Raw genomic sequence first — 24,889 nt, 5'->3', positions numbered from 1 at the left:
TTATCTATTACAAGATTTTCGTTGCGTTTACTCACAAGACATCCTGTATAATGTTCATTTATATTATGTTTTGGGACTGCTTAAGAATAATCAGGGCCCGAAACCACCAGTTCTAGGTCGTTGGTATAAAATGAATTCAGTGAGAAAACACCTTCAACGCTTAACAGTAACAATGGTGAAAAAAAAATTAACGCGTTGAATTTAGTCAAATTTATTATTTAACATGAAACTATCAAAAAATTTGTATAATAATATTTTAGTAATAAAATCGTTGTCAACGCATAAACATACTATATAATGAAAACGAAATAGTTCCTTATTTCATCGGTGGACATGCGAATAGGTGATTTATTGCAACAATACAGAGATTACAGCAATAAAGATTGTACAAATTGTGACGTAAATAACACTCAACACTTATTGCTTAGGCTTTAGGGAATAAAATGTAGCATAATACATTTGAAACAACGTGTATACATAATACGGCTTGTCTATTGATGGTATAAAAATGTATATGATACGAATATAGCATAGAATGCAGTATAGGTTATTGAGATTATTATAAGTAAATCTTTTGAAAAAGATCATGACCAAATACAGCCCGTAATTCGCTTAGATATTTTATACGTACTTTATAGAACCAGTACGCAATATACATAATATTTTAATAATGTATTAATTATATCGCTCCTAATTTGTATTCAGAATATCCGCAAGTTCACAGTGAATTACATTAACCGAGTATCGAAACGACATACCTTGGATGAATATTAGAAATGCATTCGTGTCGGGTGACGCGTGCGCATTCGACATCCGACACGCATTGCGAAAGACGAGGAAATCAAGTTGGAAATTGTAATATGAAAACGGTGAATTAAACACGCCTAGGAAATATTCACCTTCCTATGTTTACGAGAATAAGTTGCAATCGATAAATAAATTATCAAATTTACATTTGGATCGATGGAAGTAGAAGGTACAAATTTTAATGCTTAATGAATTTTATAATCACTTACGTTCGCGGCATGCCTATTATGCGACGGTCGATTTGGTGCAGGTCTGGCCGGCTGAGGAGGCACTGCCTTCATCTGCCTGCGATCAAACGAAGACGCATTGCTTCCAGACCAGCTCCAACGACCGGGTCCATTGCTTCCGTGAGGAAGCGAGTATGACGACTGGGGCCTTAAATGTCTAACATTCGGTCCAGACAAAATAGGACCTGCAGGACCGCGCTGCTGTATAGGGACGGTGTGCCCTTGAACGTAATGGTAATGTGGAGGAGTAGAAACCGCTGCACCCCACATTTTAATCACTTATCACGCACATGCACTAGTTTTAATTCACAAATCACCTCATCATATCAATCGTGATTGCCAACTGAAAGCACTTCACAACCACTGGTCCCTGTTATCGCCCTTATAGCGATAATATTTTAATTAGCCGATTAGACACATATTTTATAATTTAAATGATTATCGCGCAATAGACAAGAAACGAGTGAACCATTCCACGGCTTGATATATTAAGGTTGCTTGAAGTAGTGAACACTTCGAAAGCAAGGCACCACCGGACATTGGCAAGACGCGTTTAGAATTAATTTGTCTTTGATAGACAATTGTTTTGACAAATAAGGGCACTAATGCTCAAGTCATTTAAAACGTATTATTAAAAAAAACGCGGCTACAAAAAAGGAGGGTAGATACTTTATAAGAAACTATTCAAATGTGGGAAGGTGAATGTAATTCTCAAAACTATACATTTTCTTATCACTTTCAAACACTGCCACTGTAAGGGCTTCCTTGAGTTAAACTCAATGAATTTCGTAATCCAATGGTAACTTGATCGACAGCCACTTCACAGTTCGACAAACAGCAGAGGAGAAATCAGGCCCGACACGAGTAATCCATAGTGATGGATGGCGTGTGAGTTAGAACGCATTTGAGTGTAGACTGTTTGCGTGCTGGCATTGCTCGTAAAACGTTCCACATCGTCCGTCCTGGCAATTGCATTATAATTTTTCGCAAGGGAGCGCGCGGGCGCAACGGTTGCGCGGGTGGCGGGAGGCGGGAGGCGACGCCAACAGACCGTGCAACACCAGCTGCTTGCGGCGGCGGCGCAACTGAATCTCTACGTTATACTGCTACCAACGACAACTCCATTCACATTTGCCTTGCGTCGTGGGCGGAATAGAATCACAGTCATTACCATTCAGCCTCTAATGTAACACGTCATTTTTTATCTTCGATTATCTTAAACTGTAAGATAAACAGCAAAGTACCACGTGAAAGGGAAAGTTAATACGCACATATGCAATACAATCATAGCTGTCTGTAGATTAAACATAAAACAATAGATGGCCTCATGTTAAAATAATGGTACACGAAACGCGTATTTAGATACGTTGTTCTCAGAACAAAGAACAAAATGGAGGAACAATGACAAATTGGTATTAGGCGTTCCCGTTAACGAGCGCGAAAGTCAGCAAGACAAAAGCATTACAAAACTTTCGTTGACCTGTTGTAAATGTTCGTCTCAATACATAGTATATTCATAGGATTAGTATTCCACTAACAACATTTTGTGGCAGTGGCTTGCTCTGAACTGAGGAGTCACCGGCCTCACACTCGTGCTTGGAATACCGACGGTTAGCTGACATTCCATACTTTTACGGCAGCGATTCACATCACCATAACCGTACGACACAACGTGACCTAAATGGTTTATTTGGGCCTTAATACCGTTACAACCTTTTTGGGAACACAAAATGAACGTCTTGTTGTCGATAGAACTTAAATAAACTTGAGCATATTAATAAAGACGGAGACAAGAGAGATGCAACAGGTGTTCGGGAATTTGGAACAAACGCTCTTGCTTTCATTCCGCATTCTGATCTATGTCGCTTCGAGATGCTGAGAGCAATCTTCGCTTTGATTAGACGATCACATGGCATTTACAACACACACAATACAAACAATAGGAAACAAGGTATTATTATAAGCTTCTTAAGCTGTCCGATTGTCGACAGACGACGGCTACGCGTGACTAGAACTGGCAACGATCAGCAAGAAATCATTTAACAAATTCAAAACACGATAATAGCACGTATTTTATACGATATATATTAAATATGGACCTTAATAAAAACGTCGAATACATACTTTTCAAACGATACGAAACCTATGCATTTTACGTATTACGAATAGAGTTAAATGAAATTTCTCAACTACCCATAGATTTTCACTTCAAAACATGATAATGTTATCATGATTCATGACATTCCACGTTCTATCTATAGCAGATAATTGAATAATGTACACAAGGTTGTGCAAAAATGTACTTTAAAAGGTGTGGCAAAATGTTACACTGAAGCCAGTTTATTCGATATATATAACATATATATATCGAATAAACGATATAGCTATATAAAAAAATATAGCTCTGGCTTTAAATAAATACAGATTATGCACACAACAGTTTAATCGCTGGTATTTTTCCAAAATTATTTCCTTCATCTATAATAAAATTACTTACATATTACGCTGAAGAATCAGTCGGACCAACCGGTGTTTATATGTAAATTACAATTTCATCTTTATAAAGTTGTTAAATTACTTATGAATCTCTAAATCTATCTCTACAGCACATAGATTAAATACCTACAAGAGATATCTGTGTCCACTGTAGAACATAAATCGCCCAACACTGTAGGTCCAAAATTTATGTGCACGTAAAGTATTCTATGTACGTGGCATTGGCTGTGCAGTTTCATTTACCATTAAATAACATTGTTATTGGACGGGAAAACGTTAGAAAATATATTGAAACAGTTCCGATTCACCGCATACGTGCCTTTGATCGCTCGAGAATTGAGTTCGATTAACTAGAGCCGGTTAGTATTGAAATGACCGACTGCATTGTTCCGTTCACTTATTATTTCCTAGTCATTTATATTCATTGCTTTTATTTAAAAGAAAAAACTACTTTTTGTATGATAGTCCATTTATCGAAGCAGCTGCTGATACTACTTTTATCTATGATTAAGAGGGAAAATCGAAGTGGCTACTAGGAGATAGTTTGCACCTGACGACGTAACGGCAAAAAACGTACCATTTGCCTCACATAGGAAACGCATTAGGCGAGTACGACACCACTGAGAGCGCAATATCCGACCGGTGCGGTGGATATTGCAATATACACAATTTTAACTAGCAACCCTGCTCGATTTCCTCCAGTGCGTGTATCTAAGGAGCGTTCTTATTATGAAAAAAATGCAGGTCAGAACCTAATGTCTCTCAGAAATTATTTTCTGATACCGTTGTTAGATTCATATATTTTTTTATAGGTAGGTACCTAATACTATTTCTCATTTAATGTAAGTACATATAATGCGACGAAGTTGGTGTTTTCTAAATTAATTGCTTTTTTTTTATATAATCACTTGACTAGCAGTCATCGTTGTCCATGGACATCCATTTTTAGTGGAGGGAGGAGTACAATGTAACTTTGAATAGTTGGAGAACTTATCTCTCATGGAAGACCACTACTGGGAGTCAATTCCACAGTGTGCTTGTGTGAAAAATAAAGTTTCTAGTGAAGCGGACTGTGGAAGACTTCCAGCCAACAAGGTGATGTTGATGAAATTAACCAATTAGTTAACTAAGTAAGTAATTAATTATTAATTGTGGGTATTTAATAACATACATACATCAATGAACGGGAACTAATAATGATATTTAATTTAAATAAATATTAATTTAAAAATATACCTATTAATAAGTGGGAAGTCATCCACTTTGCAAAACAGCTTTGGCAAATTCAATCAAAACCTCATCACTTCAGACGATTCCCTTTTAATACTTTAAAAGGTACTTTATAAATGATAATTAACCCTTTCAAGCTTAGAAGATTTAAACAATTTAAGCTAAAATTATCATTCTGGTGATTTAATCACAAGGCTTTCTGCGTAACCTTTTAACATTGCTTAAGAATATTTTACGTTACGAGTCCAAAATTACTGAGTTTTTAAATAGCTTCTAATATTTATAAGTTTTTTGTTTTATAATTCAGTAAGTACTATGAATGAATTAATGACTGGTTTATTTTGATGTAACACTCTATAACCTTGCATTGGGTAAACCTATACTTTATAGCCACTGAGAGTATCACTTTTCCCTCCTTACAAACGTGGGAATACATTGAGAGATAAAATCAGATCCTCAAGAATAGAATACCAATAAAATGTTTCCATTCCGACGGCGTCTTATTTAAGAGCTTTCGATTATTCAACGAAGGCCCGTGTGCAGTGAGTGCGGCGGCAATGGTCCGAAAACAGCTATTTCCACCTTATGCCACTAAGAAAGACAATCGATCGAGCTTCACCTGAAACTATCTAACTAACTATCTGTTTTGAACAAACTCAAGACGAACTTTGCACCAAGATGCCATCATTACTGTATATTAATGTAGTAATTCTTTTAAAGTGACATCAAAATATGAGGTTACATATTTGACCTTAATATTTGAGTTATGATGGATTGAACCTTTTAAGCTTTTAAGCATTTGAGTTTTGTTTTGCATGTATTTTTCGGTAACCGAAAAAAAATTCGTTTTGTGCTTTTTGCGATATGCCAAGAATTTCTGGTACTTACGTATTAACGCTCGTGGACAAGTGTTTTGATTTTATAAAAAGTGATTCACTTTATATTTAATCACCAATTATTTAGGTTTAGGTTGTCCATGCATTAAATTTTTGCCGCGGTGGGGTTAATACGTAAGTACCGAATTTCTGTATGTACTGTATAGGTAAAAAATGGTGACAGTTATTAGAGTAGAATTGATTCTTTATTTTTACCGCACCACCTCGATGCTATAAGTATTTTTTTTGCTTCTCTAGGCATTGAATATTGTGAACCGGATAGCTGTGCCGATGAGATACGACCCCCAAACAAATAAAGCATATAAAGGCCGGCAACGTACACTACTAACGTGGGCCATGTCCTATGGTAGCTGCCCTTTTAAGGCATCATTGGCTCGTTTGCTCCCATATTGTATTATACAAAAATATGCCATTCAATAAACTTTGTAACATAAAATGCATAGTAAAACTTTAATACTACTCTTTACAGCTTTTGTTTTGTGTGCGAATATTTATACTAATCCGGAACGGATAACCGGAGCGGAATTACAAAAATATGAAAGTAATTTTAAAAGGAGACACAGTTTGAAGCCGCTAATAAGAAAATTGTCGGAAATTCACAAAAGATAAAATCCTAAGTCCAAATATTGATAGAAATGTATATGGCGGAAATGATTCCATTTCAATATCAGTAGCGATATCAAGCCAAAATCATATAACGTGGTGGCTATCAATATTAATATAAAGATATGGTATGTAAACTAATAAAATATGATATACTGTTGTATATTTTTAAAATAAAGATAACATATCTATAGAAATGGCATTTCCTTGGAAAGAGAATTGGTAGCACAAAGATATTATGAAATATTTATATAAGAAGTTTAGGCAGAAATATCTACACATATTCTTCCGATATTAGCTTTTCATCCTAAATATTTTTGGAATAGGATATAATATTTACTAATACAGATATATTTGCCTATCTTTATAAAACTTGTGTTATTTTTACTAACGCAGCAATAATAAATAATAAATGTCAAAATTCAATAAAATGTTCATATTAAAAAAAATAATGTCAAAAATATTTCATGACTTCCATATTCAAAATACTACCTTGCGGTAGATATTGCGTTTTACACGGTACATATGTATAACATTTATAATATCTAGAACTTACAGTAGAACCATTGCGTATGGACTAGAACATCTTAATATAGCCTCGCTTGAAAATGTCACATCTTAAACTATGATAGGTTATGCGGTTAACCACACCGAGACGAAAGTTCACACCGTATCTCATTACTATGTCTTAGAAAGCGGCTTTATAATGGAAGCCATTATATAATATTGGGCGCGATATAAAATTGTTATGACACGTACAAAATCTTCTTTCTTATAAATAAATTATTTCAATGCATTTAATTTTTTTTCGGACAGAAGGCAAACGAACAAGGACTTGAAATAAAGTGCCTAACGATACCCATTGACACCGGCAATGCTAGGGGTTAGTAGGTATGTTGCGACTTGCGGATCTTTGGAATGGCATGCTCTTTTCTTGAAGGCGCCTAAGACGTATATTATATACTACTTTCCAAATATCATGGTATCTCTAGTAAAAGTTGGTTTTGCTAAAAGGTGATGAGCGACAGAAAGTGCTATTGCAGAAAAATGCCTCCGATGGCCCAAGCCCTGCTGTCACTCCAGATCCTTTCTATAAACTGTTTGAATCTCAAGTGGCATGGTCACCATCATTAAAGTGTCCAGAGCTGATACCAACATTAAAATGTCATTCATAATATCGCTACACGCATTTATAAGAAAAACTATAAACTAAACATCGGAACAATAGAGCGAAAGTAATTTTTGAAAGTGGCCACATTGCACGATCACGCAATCTACGGCCGATTAAATGGCCGCAATCAGTATTAACTATATGTGTAGCGCAATTATTTTACGAAATTATTACACGCCTGTATTATATAATTACCGACGAGTTGCGGGTGTGAAGCGATTACGATAGAAAAACTGTGCATTCCTGGTGTCACTTTCCTATTAAATAACGCGTTATATCAAAATCAAAAGTAAAGTTTAAAAATTTGACTAGTCCTAACACATTGTTAGTACTCGAGGTGGTTAAAGTGGGTTCTTCTTATACTAGGCCGTGTTTGAAATTATTTTTAATTATAGAATAAAATTTACTCCTAATTTGTCGAAAGGCAGAGATTTTTTGTAAGAGTAATTAAGTAACTTTAAAAAAGTATTTAACCACACAATGAGATAATAGGATGACGAGCGAGATGGTATGACAAGTATTACAAGACGGGCCTGCGCGAGCGCAAGGTCATTGCGACATAGCTGACCGAGCAATTAGCATGAATTACAGCCATTTTGCAAGATGTTGTAAATACCTATTGAAATGTCATATCCAGTTCCTATTTCTCTTATTAAAAGATGATTAAAGTTGTTTCATTATAATCTTATATGTGAGCTAATTTAAATATGTAATAATATAATTGGCTTTGTTGATGAAGTAATGTTCCCACCACTTGTATAGAATCATAAAAACCCATTTTTAACTTTAGTTTAAAAATTAAAACTACTCACCTCCAGTCTTGACAATTAGCAAAATATTTATACTTTGAATTCTTGCCGTCCCGGTATTGCTTAATATTAAAGTGTACATTACCGTGCTTGTATAAAACAAATTAAATGTATCGCATTGATAGATCCCTGGTCTGGGAGCAGTAGAAGAATAGCATTATTTCTGAATTTCTATTTACTTAACAGTTTATTGATAAGACAGTTTTTATTTTTAAGATAATATTTACAAGTTTTAAATTAAGAATATAGCCAAGTAAGAATACAATTTATTGGCCGAGGGCTGTGTGGTACTGTCTAATGTGTGAGGGTGTCTAAGTGTGTGGGAGTGCGTTTTAATGTGAGATATGTTTACAAAACATGCTCATTTAAGTAGAGCAACGTATTACAAAATCGCCATCATTTATTTAATAGTAAATCATCAAAATAATAACAACTTTAGGAGTTAACTTTCGTTTTTATGAAAATTAGAGTACGTCGTCACATTTAGTTGTTACGCTCTCTTTTATATTATGAACTCAAATAGATAGGGCTGCTAATAAAATCGTGTTTATTACGCACTTTGCATACAACTCATCGCGTGCAAAACAATGAAGTTTAAGGTCAAGGGTAGACGGATATGGAAAACAAGTATATTATTAGAAATTATGTATTTAACACTAAAAATGTTGCGCATATGTTGTATATTAATGTCCTGCCTCATTCATCATTTAGCAAAAGCCATATGCCCTGTGACAGGGTTAATATGTTATTTCACGCATTTTATAATTTAAACAACCACCAATAAAATATTACAAAAATCCAACTCTAAATAAGATTTATAAAAAAAAATAACCGTTAATTTTAAACATTAGGTTAATAAATTAAGCAAACAAAAAAAAATATATACACAAACGGTACAGTAACAATAAGACATTACAATACATAAAATATAATTATCCAAGATAATGTCTCCACTTAGTCCATAGTAGAATTACTTATGCGAAAGTAACTGAATGTATCAATTTTGAACGATTAAATTGATTTTTAATACACCGCCACAGGCAATATGATTGAGCATGTTACGATAATTATACCAATTACTTCCGAACTTATCATGCAAGGACCAATTTCATTCGCTAATCTACTTCCTAATATTTCGCCATCTTTATGTTACAGAAAAAATGGTCCCAATGATAATCGCATACAAAAACTGTCCTTGGTACACGTACTTACGACAAAAAACTTTAATCGAGTCTATTGATATTTATTTCTTTAAAATTTGCATTACACCAACGGAACACACCATTTTGTACAATTAATATACTTTTATAGTTGCAATTAAATTGTTTCTAGATCTGGATAATAGCCACATCGTACGACAGGTTGTTCAGCATTCAGCAAGTCGGTGAATACATCTGCTATGCACCTTGCATAGTTTTCTTAACCGAGCAAGATGTGTATGATGACATAATAGCTAGGTAATCTATCATTTCGCAAATAGGTAATTTTGCATTCCCTGACACGGGTGTAATAATAACTCACGTGTCACAACCTTGTCACTAATAGCTATGTCCAATATGTTTAAGAATAATTAAGTAACACCAAAACATTGTTTGTACTGTTATATTTGCATTAAAAACATAATTAATCAAATTAATTAAATAATAATTTTAAAGGTGCTTTTATAGCGTGGGCGGCGATATAGATCATAAGTTTGACAACAATTCTAAATAAATTAACTTACCTATTATTATGACATTATGTTAATGTTCGTATTATATGACATTATAACATTAATCTGGCATTTGCATGCCTATTTATATATGGCGGATTGTGCGGATTTTTATAATTAATGTTCCTAGTTGTACCACTATCTTAGCGAAAACGATTTAAACGATTTCATTTCGTTTAAATCGAATAAAGTACATGGAATTGAAATATTTTTCCCGACATATAAAATCAAAATAATATAAGTACTATACCCCCTTACCCGAATTATATAATCCGTTAAAATAAATGATATTACCCCGCTTACAATAGATTTTTTAAATGTGTGGCAACACCGCGTATTGTTATCCCGCCAATTTATTAGTCACCGTTCAATATCTACAATAGATATTCAATCAAGTTTAAATATGACAAAAGGTTTATACAAATTCCTTTTAATAAGCCTGTAGGAGTAAGATTTATAAATATAAAGAGAATAAATCAAATGCTTAACGAAGTACGGGTTTCGCTACACAAACTATTTTTAACTGAAAGTCACATAATCTCTTGATGCCTACATGAACAAATATATTTAGCCTATACTTAATTAGAGCTTGACATTTTATCGGTATTAGACAGTCAGAATCAAAAATTCCCACTGAAAAACTAATACCCATTATAGAGCAGACTTCCAATATACTACTCATCGGCCTTCTGCACCAAAGCGAAACCAAAATGTTTCACCAAATTAAATCCAAGTTATATGCCAAGTGTGTTAACGCAGAAGCACCATATTTAAGTTAAGAAAACACTTGTTCATGTACTTGCTAGACGCTAAATGTTGTGTAATATATTACCATTTATGAACCAACTAAAAGAATTCGAATTATAGTGATTGCTTAACTTGTGCTTAATACTATTTATTTACAAACTCGGACTGTAAAAACTTGCCAGGCAGTTGCACGATTTATTAGGGAAGCTGTTTTCTATTGCTAGCGAACTTATAAATATTGATAGAACTGGTACTGGAAATAAAATTCAACGTAACATAATTCGTCGTACCTGTAACGTTTTCTCACGCGTAAATACTTAATTATAAATCATCTCAAACGCTGCTTTTTTATATGCATACTCTGTATCAATAAAATATATATGTATTAATACATAGGTCAAACGCTTTTATTTCCGCCATCGATATAATGAATATTCATCTATAAAAGTATAATAAAACTCTGCATTTATAACATCAGTTAACAGTTTGACGTATCAAACATTCAAAATGTTTAAAAAGGAAAATAATGATATCACGATCCGACAAATTAAGAAATCTAGTTCGCAAAATCAATCACCCATCCCACGCGTAAACGATAAAATTTCATCTAAAATATTACAAATAAAAATACCGCAAGTTACACAAATGGCGTAGGTGCAACAACGTGTGTAAATCTCAAATATACGCCGAATAACTCGCATTTAATATTTATTTACATTACAATCTAGCGCTATGAAATTTCAGCAAAATATTATTTTGGACTAACTTTATTTCGGTTGAAACACAATTTCGCTTTACCGAGTGTTATGAAATTAATGAAAATAGAATTTAATTTTACATTAGTTTAAATTCAAATGCTATTTAGAGACTTCGTTTTCATATATAGTATCAACAAATTAGCATATATTTTTAGATCATATTTTTATGTAGCCGTTTGAGTCTTCACTATATTATAGTTACTGTAGTACTCCCTACCCGTAATAATTCATAGATGGCGACTTGTTAAATGGTTTGTAAGTAGGACAAAAAGGGGGACAAATTGTAACAAAACGGTACCCCACCTTTCACCCGCCAGCACCAATGGTATAGGTCACATGAATCACGAACAACTTGGATTAAAGGTCAATTTATTTTAGCCCTACCTGAAATAGAACTGTTGTACAATATGAATTAAATAAAGATTGATGCAATCCATAGACCGTAAGTTCTTTTTTCTTTAAGTTTACGTGCATACTAAGTCATAGATACGACTCTCTAAAAATGGGCTCATAGGAATCTGTAGTTTAATAAGCATCACATATTTTAACGTTGCCGCATTCTAAGCTCTCGAAGTAACAAACGACATTTGTAACTTCAATGAAGGGTAACTACATTCAAAAAGGTTAAACAAATCAGGTACTGTATAACGTATAGCACAGAACTTTGAAACAAATGAATACCTTAATTTGTATATGTATGAGTTTTTTCAGTCGAGTTACCACAGCCCTTTTAGAGGTTATTTTTATTAAAACTTTAGAAAGTTTCTCAAGCCTTTTGATACATAATTCTATTGATTTTGTAGGTTCCTGTAGTTATTTGTTGTTAAATCCGGGTCAGTGACCTTATGCGCACGACTACTTTACTGAAAATGTTTAAACTACGCGATGACTGACAATAATATCGAATCGACTTTTTGTTAATCAACTGCACGTTAGGCGTCACAAAAAGAGTAACACAAAATGCTTCCAATGAACTAGATTATACAGTTTCTAATAACGAAACTTTATTGCTGAATAGCCAAGTAATTATACTGGAGGCTACTAACAAATACATATTACACACTTAAAAAACTTAATAAGTAATTATACAACAAATAATACAATTATTACTGCAACCACGTTCTACATTTCTGCAGTCGAGTGTAGACGAAACAAGTTCAAGTTTTGTTAGTTACCGTCAAGTTAAAGTCCTTTGTTCTGTCAACCCCAGCTCAAGGATTTATTATAATATACTTGGTGCTTGGCCTTAACACGTTTTGCAAGTAACATAATAATGGAAACCGGCGTTGAGTAATTCATAATCAATATTCTCGCGCTCATTAAGGAGACTTAAGTAAACCGATTCAATTCGATTTAAACCCTTTTATAATTTTATACAAAACTCACAAAAATCAAGGACAGAACACACCGAATTTAATCATACGTCATACGAAAATGCATCACGTTTACCTTGCCGTATTTGTTTGGTTAAACTGACCAGTTTATGAACGCACTTTCCTGTGCTCCTTTCATTGTTATTTACAATATAAAATAGTTTTATTCTTTAGCCACAACAGCTCATGTTAAAATGGCTTTCGGGCTGCACATGTACGGGTGCAATCGGAGGCCCTATGAGGAAACAACGGCCCACATAGATAACGTTCTAGTCACCGCGCAAACACCGTGACATTAGTTTTAGACATTATAACAGGCCCTAAGAACCGCAATCGTTAAAACTTACAGCTTTTATATTTTCTGGTTTACTTAATTATCGTTAATCATGGTAAATTACAGAGAATGTTACATTAATTACTTAGCAATCAAATCATTATATAGAAGGAATTAAAGACAAGATCGTCTTCTATTTAAAACATTATAAAGTTTTTTTGTGTATTACACAGACGCAAAAATGCGATTATTTTTAATAATAATTCTGCATCTAGTTAGGTATACCTACATATATTGAGTATAATAGAAGTAGTACTATACGCAGTGTACATGACAGCAGTGTTTTTTAAGGATTATTAGGGTCAGCAAGTAGGCATTTTAATAACGTTACGGTAAAATTTGACCTCCGAAAACGTAACAGTGTGCTCTCACGACCGATATCGGCGCCTATGCGGTTGAGCCACGCACACGCTCTCTTACAAAATAACAATTGAATCGTGGGAAACCTCAAAGCAAAATGTTACAATTATGAAACAATAGGGCTAATGTAAAGATTACCAAATGTAGGAGACCCGCTCTATGTTAAGTAAATTTTTTTCACAATAACTTACAGAAGGAGAAGTTGCTTCTAGAACTACATTTGATGAGATTTATTCTAATAGGATAAACATTACAATTATATAATTACTTTAAGAAAAGAATTTTCATTCCCAAATAAGAAATGGCTGTAAATAATGGTTATTTGGCCGATGTTAACTACCAATAAAAAAACAATAACTCTCTTGGAAAAGCTAATAACTATTACTTATTTATTGATTGCTCATATCAAAAATTTAAAATTGACCATGGATTCTTTAAAAACATTAAAACAAGTAGAACTACATCTTTTCCTTGAAATATTAACCTAATGCTCAAAAGGCATGCAAGAAACAGTTAAAGGCATTGTATAGAAGATTTTAAGGAAACTAATTTTAGTATTACTTTATTGTGATGACACTTTCTACTTCAAATTTTGTAAATTATGAACTACTCAGGGTTTTTTCTCCAAAGTGTTATCTGTATCGGCAACAAGACTTGAGTATTTTAAAGCTCTTCTTTTAATTTTATTCAGTGTGCCGATTACATAAAATATAAATTTGAATATTAAAACATTTAAAGTTTCATTACTAAATTTATTATATTTTTAAGTTTTTTAAAATTTAAGCTTTCTCAATGAAAAGCTTTAGTTTTTTTATCATTATTCAATATAAACACTGCAAAAAGTGCAAAATAGGTGTATATAATATATGTAATATGCAAACATGTGTTTATTTAATGTAATATTTGATTTTATCAATTCTGAGACTTAGTTATCAGTGGTATGACACATTCTTGTAACAATTTATAGTAGATTATAACAATTTCAAATACACAAGTGAGCACAAAAACCTGTATCACATGGCTGCACATCAATGATTATATTATCCACTTACCTACTACAGTTAATATGTTTTCACATACATTATATTATTTCCCTATATTAAATGAATAATATGATATTGCATACCCTTGTATATTGTGGTAAGAACCTAGATATTTTTATTCTACTTACTATTCTAATTTATTTTGATGTCTTAAACTAACATAATATCATAAATATGAAGACTGAAATTATACATAGGTATTAAATAGTCTGCAGGCTAGTCATGTTTTATACTATTTACATCAAAATGTAAAGAACTAAAAAAGGTTGAAGTTTATGCAAGGAATTTAAAAGGTGAAGAATAAATTTTAAGTCTTACCTCACAGGCCATTACTCCTGTCGGATCCAGGGTGACTTATCTAATTTATCACGTTCTATCAAAACAAATAGTTCACGCTTTTGTTTCCCAACATTGGAAACAATTCCGACATCTAACATCCCCACGGCACAAACACATCTAAACTCTCTAGCCTCACTCACTAGTCACTGCGCAAGAACAAAATTTAACTCTAAACACCTGACCAAATCACAAATCACTGAAAAAAACCAACATTCCTCAGGTGGGATAGATGCACATCAAAGTTTTAAATTATCCCAAATTATTAAAATCACTAAAACACAATTTCAAATTTTAAAAATATTAAGAAATCATAAATTTAATCGAAAAAAAATAAAATGTTAGTTTGTCTCAGATGACAACTTATTTTGTAGAAGTTACACGAAGCGAACGATCAACGGGAGATGAACTCGCCATCTTGCTTTCAATTCATGTCACGGATTCGCATCTGTCAAAGTTTCACTGACACATCGGTAACTGTCAAAAACAAATGACAAGATGTTACCGTACGCCAAAATAAAATGTATTCTGTTTAGGTGATTATTGCATGGCTTTGTCATGATTTTAAACTGTGTGGCGGGAAACTAATAATTATTATCAAATAAGCTTTAAGTTATTGTTCCTAATAATAAGCGTATTTTATGCCTGAAAAAACTAATGATCGTTTTTATAAATCTGTTAACTGTTTTTATAAAGGTTATTAAAATTAAAAAAAAGTAAGTCTTATAGAGCGTACTAGCTGACCCGTCAAACGTTGTTTTGCCATGTATGTTATTTCTAGGAAACATATCTTTTATTCTACTACAATTAAAATATATGATTGCTATCTTCAACCCTATTGCGGATCTGTGGATAGATAAAAAAAAGTAAAAATCGGGATGTAAAAATAGGGGTTGATCGTATAAGAGTGAAAATTGGGAGAGACATGAATTTTTTTTTATTGTCATCACAAAAGGTCGTAGAAGAGTAAAAAATTCAGGGTCTTATGAAATTTTTTATTCTAAGTCATGCCAAATGAAAAAAAATTATATGTAAGATTATTTTGGGTACCAACTACTTTCTTTGTTTAATAGCACTAGGAACGATACAATATAATATAATTCATTCAGAAAATAATCATGGGAACATATTTTTTTAATAAAAGAGAGTGACCAATTTCTCTGTATTACTCTAGACTCTACCATTGAGTAAATATAAAAGCTTTTTGCTTCGCCTGTGCCTAATTGCTTCTAGATATTACAGGAAATGTCAAAGTAAGTAAGTCAACATGGAGACGTAACGAAATAAATTATTTGTAAATTTATATTTTTCTAAATCGAGCTCTGTTTTTTTAAATTGTGTATCGTCCTAAAACATTTTACAAGGTAAGACTAATACAAGAATGTTTATTTCCGCATATATTTATCAAACCTTATAAAGTTCGAAGGACGGGCATCCTATGACGTCATAGGGCCGCTGGTGCCATGATGAGATCGGCACGATGGCCCTAGCAACAGCTAACAGGAAGAAAATGTAGGCTACATAAAGTAGGTTAATATTTCAGAACGCAAATGTGATCCAATTGCTTGCTAGTCTTAAGGCACTAACCGCTCTGTATAGACGTTTGAATGATAAATTAAACATGTCACAGACGCAGTTATATTTCAGAACACCCAACAATAAGCATTTCACATGGCTATAACTATGGATTTGGAAGAGAGCGTATCTGACTCGAAACTTCATAAGGAAAGTATTAGCAAAAAGGAATTACGGCCGTCAAGTGCAGTTTCCATCTCCAAGTCTGACCATGGACTAGGTTTGTATAGTTGATATGACATCTTAACTTCAGTAAAACTCCGATACGTTTGGTATCAGTAAAAGACAGTATTTTTATTGGTGTCTGTGGTTTACTTATATCAAAGTTCTAGGGAATGGAATGCCAAGTAACTTCTTAAACTGTTACAATTTAAAACTCAAAATACGTAATTAAATTAAATTTTTTTTGTAGTAGAAACTACATCTTCCATCGATCAACTAAAGCATTACAAGAGTTGGGTCAGTCCTGAGAGATGGAATGAACTTAAGAAGATATCTGATACTGCGATGAAAGACCGGAAAGTGTTCATGATTAAGGGGGGTGGTTTCCCTGCAGTGCGTCGAGCTCTTACTGAGCGTGGCTGGATTGAAAAGTACGAGTCACATAAGGTAATATTGAAAGCACAATTTTCACAATTCTTCGAGTTTTTGCAATTTTTCTAAATGGTCTTACAAATTATTTCGCTATATGGTAAGTAGTTCAATGTGTTAGTCCTACCTTACATTTATTATTTTTTATTTTTTTATTCGTAACTGTTCCAGGTGAGATTTGAAAATATGCAACCCACATTATCTTCGGTACTGTTTTTATGCGAAATAGATTTTTTTTAAGCGAATAGGGGCAAAAGGTCAGGAGGCTCACCTGATGTTAAGTGATACCGCCGCCCATGGACACTCAATGCCAGAGGGCTCGCGAGTACGTTTCCGGCCTTTTAAGAATTGGTACTCTCTTTTCTTGAAGGACCCTAAGTCGAATTGGAAATTACTGTATAATTACTTATTATTTAAAATAGGTTCGACATCCACCACCAGCCGTCGACCCCAGAAAAGTATCGGGTAAAGAATTGACCAAAGTCGAAAGAATGATTTTATACAAATTTATGGAACACCATTCAGTAGATTTTCTCTGGACGACAAAAAGGGATAAATACGATTGGTTACTTAGTAACAAAGACGTAGTCATCAGCAGGTAAACCATAATTTGCTTAATATATCTAACATCCTTTTAAATGACTAACGGAGATTTTTTCTAGATTTTTCAGATCAGTTTTCACAACGAAGGAAGGATTAACATCTTCTCTGACCCAAATGCACTGGTTCACGGACCCAGGTGTAGCTTTAACACGATTTCCACGCTGTTACAATATTTATAATTCCGATAGCCTTGAAGAATTTATCGATGACTTCAGAATAACGGCTTGTATAAGTGTTTTGAAATGGCTCTCGAAAACACTTCAAGTCAAAAATGAACAACATCTTGTACAGCCCAATGGAAAGGTTCCATTAAGTGCCGTAGAATTTGCGATAGCAAGACTCAATGAATACGTAGCGTTCTTCTCCCATAAGGATATCGATGATACAGAGGAACAAGCTCAACATGTTTGGGAACATGAATGGGACCAGTTTCTTACACATCATTATCTCCTAGTACATGAACATGCAAAATTTAATGAAGATAAAAATATAAATATACGGTAGGTAGAATCTCTTATAATGATCTTAAATAAATCAGTAATTAATCATTTCACATTACAAGATAATCATTTACAGATGAAATATCGTGATAATAGATACATAAAAATATTAATTACTAGCGTAATTACATTATATTGATAATGAATATTTTCAGGCAATTGGAAAGGAAATCGTCTAAAATTCTAGCCTCTATGGTAAAATTTTGGCCTCAAATGGATATAGATGGAGTTTTTAACATTTGGATTGTAAAACCTGGCAACAAATGTCGCGGTAAAGGCATACAACTAATGAACAATATAAAAGATATTATTGGCCTCATTAATGTTCCAGCACAAAAGACAAGATATGTGGTCCAGAAATATATAGGTATTATAATTTCTAGAAGATTCAGTAATAATTGTGCAGAAAGCATTGTTCAGCGTGCAACTCTCATACCTGATGACGAAGGTTCTATCCCCGGCTTTGCACCAATGGAATTTGTTTCTATATACGCATTTAAAATTCACTCAAACGGAAAAGGAAACACAGGAAACTTGTTGAAAACGTTGCCTTAGAAAAAAGTCGATGGCGTGTGTTAGGAGGCTGATCACCTACTTGCCTGTAAAATTAACAAATGATGATGATCACCACTTAATTATTTATTTATTTTATGTTTTATTTCAGAAAATCCTTTGGTAATTTACAACACAAAATTTGACATTCGACAATGGTTTTTAGTCACAAATTGTCAGCCTCTAACCATTTGGGTTTACAAGTAAGCTTAAGAAATCACTTATTTATTTAAAACCTACTGCATTTATTAATGTTATAACCCTTTCAGAGACAGTTACCTAAGATTTAGCTCACAAATATTCAGTCTATCGAATTATCACGAATCCGTTCACCTCACAAATAATGCCATCCAAACAAAATATAAGAACAACGGTGATAGGGACAAAGCACTACCCGATGAAAATATGTGGGACTGTCACACTTTCAAAGCTTATCTAAGGTAAATGTTATCTTTAATATACGTTTATATACGAAACCTATAATTAATGGAATTAAATTTTGAAGACAGATAGGACAATATGAAATGTGGGACTCGAAAATTTACCCAGGAATTAAACAATGTTTGATAGGCGCTATGCTCGCGTGCCAGGAGTCTATGGATAAAAGGCAAAATAGCTTTGAATTGTACGGAGCTGACTTTATGTTAACTGACGATTTCACTCCATGGCTTATTGAAATCAATTCGAGTCCAGATTTGGCACCGACTACTTCAGTAACAGCGCGCTTGTGCCCGCAATGTCTTGAAGATGTCATAAAAGGTATCTTAAATTTTCTAAAATTATTTCTAACTTCCATAAAGTTGATTAATTATGAAACCTTTCTTTTAGTCGTATTAGACAGACGTTCAAATCCTGAAGCTGATACAGGTACCTTTGAACTAGTCTATCGGCAAGTTATACCTAAAGCTCCAGCATACCTAGGTTTACAACTATGTATTAACGGTAAAAGACTTATAAAGAAATCCAAAGAAAAGAAAACTGAGCACAAGTCTGTAACGCCGTTTCCTACACCAATACCAGTGGGAGATATGATACTAGATCCTGGTCAACCCGTTCCACCGGAATACAGTGGACCCATAATAACAGATTTTCTAACTTGGCTCAATCCATACGACGCTTTACCTACGAACAAAGATGGCATTCTAATAGGCGAACGGGATTCACTGACGGTACGCCAAACTGTTAATGTTGTGAATTCAAGTAACATATTTAAAGCATCCAAAAAGCGTAAGTCATCTGCGCTCTCTTGTAGGACACATCGAGGAAGACGCGAAAAAAATTCAGAATCCAAACGACGTATTAAGCCCCACTCTTGCTGTAGACCCGAAGATGAACAATCAAGTAACACAAAAATTACAAAATACCGAACTGAATCCGCGAAAAAATTTGAAATGCCCAAAGTTGACAGGTCTGTTGGTAATAAGCGTTGTTATATAGATCCTGTTGAATGGGAACGTGAAACTGCAAGCATACTTCGATCAACAATTTCTATTCAAAACAAAATGTTAGTTAAAAACGAGGGTAGCGGGCAAATCCAATCTAAATCAGTTATTAGAAATAGTCATAAAACTTTAGAACCTTTAGCTTCAGGCGACTGTGGAAAAGAGTCAAATCCAATTAAAAAGTTAAGTGCCATAGGTCGAAGTATTTGTAAACTCCACAATGAAAACCAAAATAAATCAATAAGCCTGTCTAAAAGTTGTACTTCTATTGATTATGCCCCATATAGAGTTGTTCCGTTAATAGATGCAAAATCCTCGTTAAAAAGAGATAATACAAAAATATAAGTTGTTAAAAATAAAGTAGAAGGAATCGTTGCTTAAAATCTGTTGTTATATTCTGCAAATTTTAAAATATAAACGTTGTTTGTGTTTGTTAGTTTTGTCTATATCCTATCCTAGTTTTCCATTTTGTCCCAAATTCTTAGATTAACTTCTTAAATCAATTAGTTTAGACAAGGTGTTAAAAAAATTTTAGTGGTCTATGTGTTGTTTTTGACAACAATTTGAGTGACACTGTTAAGTCCAATATGTGTTATTTTATTTTAAATTTTATAACAAATAAACAAATCATGCAATTAAGATAAAAAATAAATATTTAAATACCCATATTAAGAAATAAGATCATTTTAAGTAACAGGGAAGTTATACTAAACAAAAGTTTAAGCATTATGTACAAATTTAAGTAGAATGTAGTAAATAGTTGGTATATAAAATAGCGAAGTTGTTAGGTAGTTAAACTACAGATGTACTTAGTAAATATTAATGTATAAATGGGAATAAACTTCTGTCGAAGTAGACATGGGGAGAAATGCAGTAGAAATAGTAATAGTAATACGGAAAAGAAATTCTTTTATTACATACCAATATAATTAATAATATTAAAAATCATTTCAACAGATCAAATACCTGGCTAATGATGGTGAAATAATATTTTCATCATGCCAATTATAAAAAAGAAATTCGGCAAACGAAAAAGGGTAAGACTGATTGTATGAAGACGAAAGTTCTTTTAAATTTCTGATGATTCGTGAGCTTTTACAAACAATTTTATGTTATATATATATCTCTTGCAATTTTAGAAAATCAGTGGTTGTATACTTCCAAAAAATGCGCCCCCCTTCACTGGCCTAAAGAAATTCACAAATGCTTCCAGACAAAGAGTGGTAAAGGTATTAAAAAATTAAACTCTTAAAATATTTAGTTATTATTGTTTTACATTCAAATAATTCGACAGAGATTGTACAAGGGTGGCGTGAGACGCATATTTACTCCTTTCCATAAATTTAATCAAAAGAAAAAGATACGGATGGAGTTTTCAAGAACACTATCTCCTGCTGGCCTTTCACCAAAAGAGAAAAGCTACTTAATATGTAGCTGTCAGGCAAAATCAACTAAATATGCAGGTCTAAAAAGGAAGGCTGCAGAAGCTATAAAAGAAGCAAAAATATTCTCAATCCAAGGCTCTTGCAATGCCGTCAGGAAAGCTTTATTAGATCGAGGATGGGTCGAAAAGTTGCCTTTGAACCGTATGAATCTTACAAAAATAAGAAATGGTGTGTACTCAAACAAATTAGAAATACAAAGTGAACTTGAAAGATTGCTTCTATCCAATTTCGTAGATAAACATAATCCTAACTTCGTTTGGAGATCTCGTGACGATAGAAGAGAAACAACTATAGACATGTCAAAGGACTATACGACTATAGTTAATAAACTTGAACTTGATGCTGTATGGACTTCTAAACAAGGTTTGTGCTCTTCCATGAAAAGAAATTATTGGTTTTACATTGAAGACGTCGCCGAAGTCAAAGGACCGCGATCATATAACACGCCTGAACCAGGTGAAATTGAAGGATTCATACATGATTACAAAATTACAGCTTGTACTAGTTTGCTAAAATGGACTCTTTCGATGGTGGCCAATGAGAGACCCATTTTCAATGATAATGGTAAAATTGCTATTAATGTAATTGTTTTTGCCTTGAATAGGTGTAAAGAATACCTATTTCGTAAACAGCATAAAGATATAGATCGAGAAATTAACACTGTAAATGACGAACAGTGGAACTCGTTTTTAAAGAAGTACTATTGTATAATTGCGAGAAACGAAGTATTCACAAGAGACAAAAGTAACAAATTGCCGTTATATTTAAGTTATGCCAAATATCTCTTAAAAGAAATTCACAAATATAGGCCACAGTTAAGTTGCGAGGGTTGTCATAATATATGGATAATTAAACCTGCCCATTGCTCTAGAGGAAGAGGCATAAGAATGGCATCTAAATTAGGAGTTATCACGGATTTGTTGTACAAAGCCAATGCGAAACATGTTATTCAGAAATACATCGGTAACTAACACGCATAACACTAATCTTACAATAGTTTTATTATATTTTCTAAAAAATCGTAATATTTCAGAGGAGCCACTGCTTATTCATGAGACAAAATTTGACATACGGCAATACTATTTGGTAACGAGCACCTATCCTTTGGTTATATGGATGTATCGAGATTGTTATTTAAAGTTTAGTTCGCAGAAATACAATCTTAAAAACTATCACGAGTCGATTCACTTGACGAATAATGCGGTACAAAAAAAATATAGCAACTGCAAAAATCGTCACTTAGAACTGCCTAGTAGCAATATGTGGGACTTAAATAAATACAAAAGCTACTTAAATAAAATTGGAAGAAATGACGTATGGGATTCTGTTATTTACCCTGGAATGAAGAAATCGATTGTAGGGATTATGCTGAGCTGTCAAGACTCCCTCTCAGTTAGTAAAAACCGCTTTGAGTTGTACGGTTGTGATTTTATTTTGGACAACGAATATAAACCATGGTTGATAGAAATTAACTCATGTCCAGATCTTAACAGTACAACACAAGTTACAGCAAAAATATGTCCGGCTGTGTTAACGGACATAATTAAAGGTACTAAATATTCATTGAAAAAAAAAAATCTGTGGCGATAAACCTGTTTAGGTCTTGGCCTCAGGTTTCTGTACCTGTTTTATGATCATTTATCAATCTAATAGGCAAGTAGGTGCTCTGCCTCTTTGTGCCTCCTGTGCCTGACACACGCCGTAGACTAAGGCAAGCCGGTTTACTCATAATGTTTTCCTTTACCGTACCAACGAGTGTTAAATGCGCATATAGATAAGATCCATTAGTGCACAGCCGGGGATCGAACCTACGACTTTAGGTATGAGAGTTGAAGCCATTAGGCGAATACTTCTTATTACGTAAAACTGCTTTATATTTATTACGTAACCAAATTTATCAAGGTATGGAAGGTAAAATTTGCCTGCTGCGTAGGTATATTTACATTTTTTTATTTATTAATCAATTTTTCTCTGTATGTTGTTGCCTAATCTAAATTATTGATGTGTTAATATTGCAGTTGTAATTGATTATGCAAATAATCCAAAATCATCAACGGGCGATTTTGAATGCATTTATAGACAGCCAATGACTCTACCAAAATATGGGAGTGCAACCGATCTTGTTGTGCGAGGATATTCTCTTCCCAATGAATATTTTTACAAAGGCCACATTGAAATTCAAGAATCATATGAAGATCCTGAAATCGGTTCTGAGCAAGACGTTGAAGCAATTCTAAATAAGCTCAAACGCTTCTATGACATGGAGGATACGGTTATGGTACAGACACGCGTGTTGGACGAAAAAATAGCGAAGAAACGCGAGAAGTTATCACCTAGCAGTTTGACGGAAAATGAACTGAGTCCTGTAATTGATATTTCTAATCCTTCTTCTCAAAACGTGCTTAAAGTAGAAAGTGAAACTTCCACTCCAAACTTAAAATCATCAAATGTTGGCGTACAAAGTGTATCTAGTGTCACAGATCTAAAACCTTGTAAGACCAACTTAAAAAACTCGTTCAGTTTTAGCGCATTAGACGATGGACCTCTGGGAAAGGCGAGTTTTATCGAAATTAAACCTAAAAAGAAAACAGAGATCCTAAAATTGTGCGCAATTCAGGAGACGGTAGCGTTAGCAAATAAAGATCCAGAATTTAATTTAATTTCTACAAAACAAAACGATTCCGTGCTCATAGCGGCCTCTAGATTGATTTCATTTATGAGAGATAAAGAAAAGGAGTACCTTAATTATTCTTGAAGCTTGTTCTTTCTTAGTAAAGATTTTTGCTTTAATTCACATTTTTAATCAGGACTAAGCAAGGCATGCTTGGTCTTAGAGTATAATCTATTAATTCTCTAAATTCTCTACAGACAATGTATACATTGACACTTTGTTTTTGATTGGTTAAATAATAAACTGGTAAATAAAACAACTTTTTATGGAAATCAAAATTTATTGAAATTAAACCAAATAAAATGAAGTCAATGAATAATGCTTTCTTATTAAAAAATAGCAAAGTAAGTAACTAAATATCCATTTTTTTGGAGATCAAGGATACGATACACAAAATATCAAGAACGCTTTCTAGTTCATAAATAAAATTTTAAAATTAAAGAGACTGTTTTCTAATTTGTATTGCTGTATAAAAGTTAATTAAGTGCAAATCAAACAATATTGATATATTTATATAAACCTTTTAACATTGAGCGTCATATATTTAAAAAAAATTAAAAGATTTCTATTATTTGGATAACTATGTAAATAAAACAATATTTTGTTCGC

The 24,889-nt window shown here is 33.3% G+C and overlaps 3 protein-coding genes across 12 annotated transcripts in view; 2 read left to right on the top strand and 1 right to left on the bottom strand.

Annotated features, from left to right (window-relative positions):
* The window catches only part of LOC110994236 (serine/threonine-protein kinase 26), a 74,229-nt gene extending 58,902 nt beyond the window's left edge, over nt 1-15,327 (bottom strand). For 2 of the 5 annotated variants that reach the window (XM_022260778.2, XM_022260779.2), the window contains exon 1: nt 14,884-15,327. In XM_022260778.2, the coding sequence (XP_022116470.2) occupies nt 14,884-14,895 (12 nt within the window). In that variant the 5' untranslated portion in view covers nt 14,896-15,327. Of the gene's footprint in view, nt 1-1,016; nt 1,543-14,883 lie in introns of those variants that run through there. The other 3 variants (XM_022260777.2, XM_022260775.2, XM_022260776.2) reach the window with 2 other exon arrangements.
* An 814-nt stretch (nt 15,328-16,141) lies between these two features.
* LOC110994209 (tubulin glycylase 3A) lies at nt 16,142-20,593 on the top strand. Of its 5 annotated transcripts, XM_045629907.1 has the most exons (11): nt 16,142-16,265; nt 16,549-16,696; nt 16,889-17,085; nt 17,490-17,665; nt 17,730-18,170; nt 18,326-18,537; nt 18,835-18,925; nt 18,992-19,162; nt 19,228-19,481; nt 19,551-19,891; nt 19,975-20,148. In XM_045629907.1, the coding sequence occupies exons 2-11, from the start codon at nt 16,573-16,575 to the stop codon at nt 20,023-20,025; spliced, it is 2,058 nt and encodes a 685-aa protein (XP_045485863.1). In that variant the 5' UTR covers nt 16,142-16,265; nt 16,549-16,572; the 3' UTR covers nt 20,026-20,148. The 5 variants fall into 5 exon arrangements, with proteins under 5 accessions (XP_045485863.1, XP_022116434.2, XP_022116430.2 ...); XM_022260742.2 differs by having other exon boundaries at nt 16,892-17,085; nt 19,551-20,593; XM_022260738.2 differs by having other exon boundaries at nt 19,551-20,593.
* Nucleotides 20,594-21,116: 523 nt separating this feature from the next.
* LOC110994210 (tubulin glycylase 3A-like) lies at nt 21,117-24,505 on the top strand. 2 transcript variants are annotated; one of them, XM_022260745.2, is made up of 5 exons: nt 21,117-21,201; nt 21,304-21,387; nt 21,459-22,572; nt 22,643-23,158; nt 23,628-24,505. In XM_022260745.2, exons 1-5 carry the CDS (start codon nt 21,163-21,165, stop codon nt 24,362-24,364), a joined length of 2,490 nt encoding a protein of 829 aa, XP_022116437.2. In that variant the 5' UTR covers nt 21,117-21,162; the 3' UTR covers nt 24,365-24,505. The 2 variants fall into 2 exon arrangements, with proteins under 2 accessions (XP_022116437.2, XP_022116436.2); XM_022260744.2 differs by having other exon boundaries at nt 21,304-21,393.
* The last annotated feature ends 384 nt before the right edge of the window (nt 24,506-24,889 follow it).

Source organism: Pieris rapae, chromosome 10, assembly GCF_905147795.1.
Source record: "Pieris rapae chromosome 10, ilPieRapa1.1, whole genome shotgun sequence".
NCBI classification, from domain to species: domain Eukaryota; kingdom Metazoa; phylum Arthropoda; class Insecta; order Lepidoptera; family Pieridae; genus Pieris; species Pieris rapae.
This window is presented reverse-complemented; position numbering and strand designations above follow the sequence as displayed.

Coding starts and splice junctions, on each gene's coding strand:
- LOC110994209 (XM_022260738.2), top strand. CDS start 16,573: ATGGCTATAACTATGGATTTGGAAGAGAGCGTATCTGACTCGAAACTT. Junction 17,086..17,489: donor AAAAGTACGAGTCACATAAG/GTAATATTGAAA, acceptor TATTTAAAATAG/GTTCGACATCCACCACCAGC. Junction 18,538..18,834: donor TGTGGTCCAGAAATATATAG/GTATTATAATTT, acceptor GTTTTATTTCAG/AAAATCCTTTGGTAATTTAC.
- LOC110994210 (XM_022260744.2), top strand. CDS start 21,163: ATGCCAATTATAAAAAAGAAATTCGGCAAACGAAAAAGG. Junction 21,394..21,458: donor CCAGACAAAGAGTGGTAAAG/GTATTAAAAAAT, acceptor ATAATTCGACAG/AGATTGTACAAGGGTGGCGT. Junction 22,573..22,642: donor TGTTATTCAGAAATACATCG/GTAACTAACACG, acceptor GTAATATTTCAG/AGGAGCCACTGCTTATTCAT.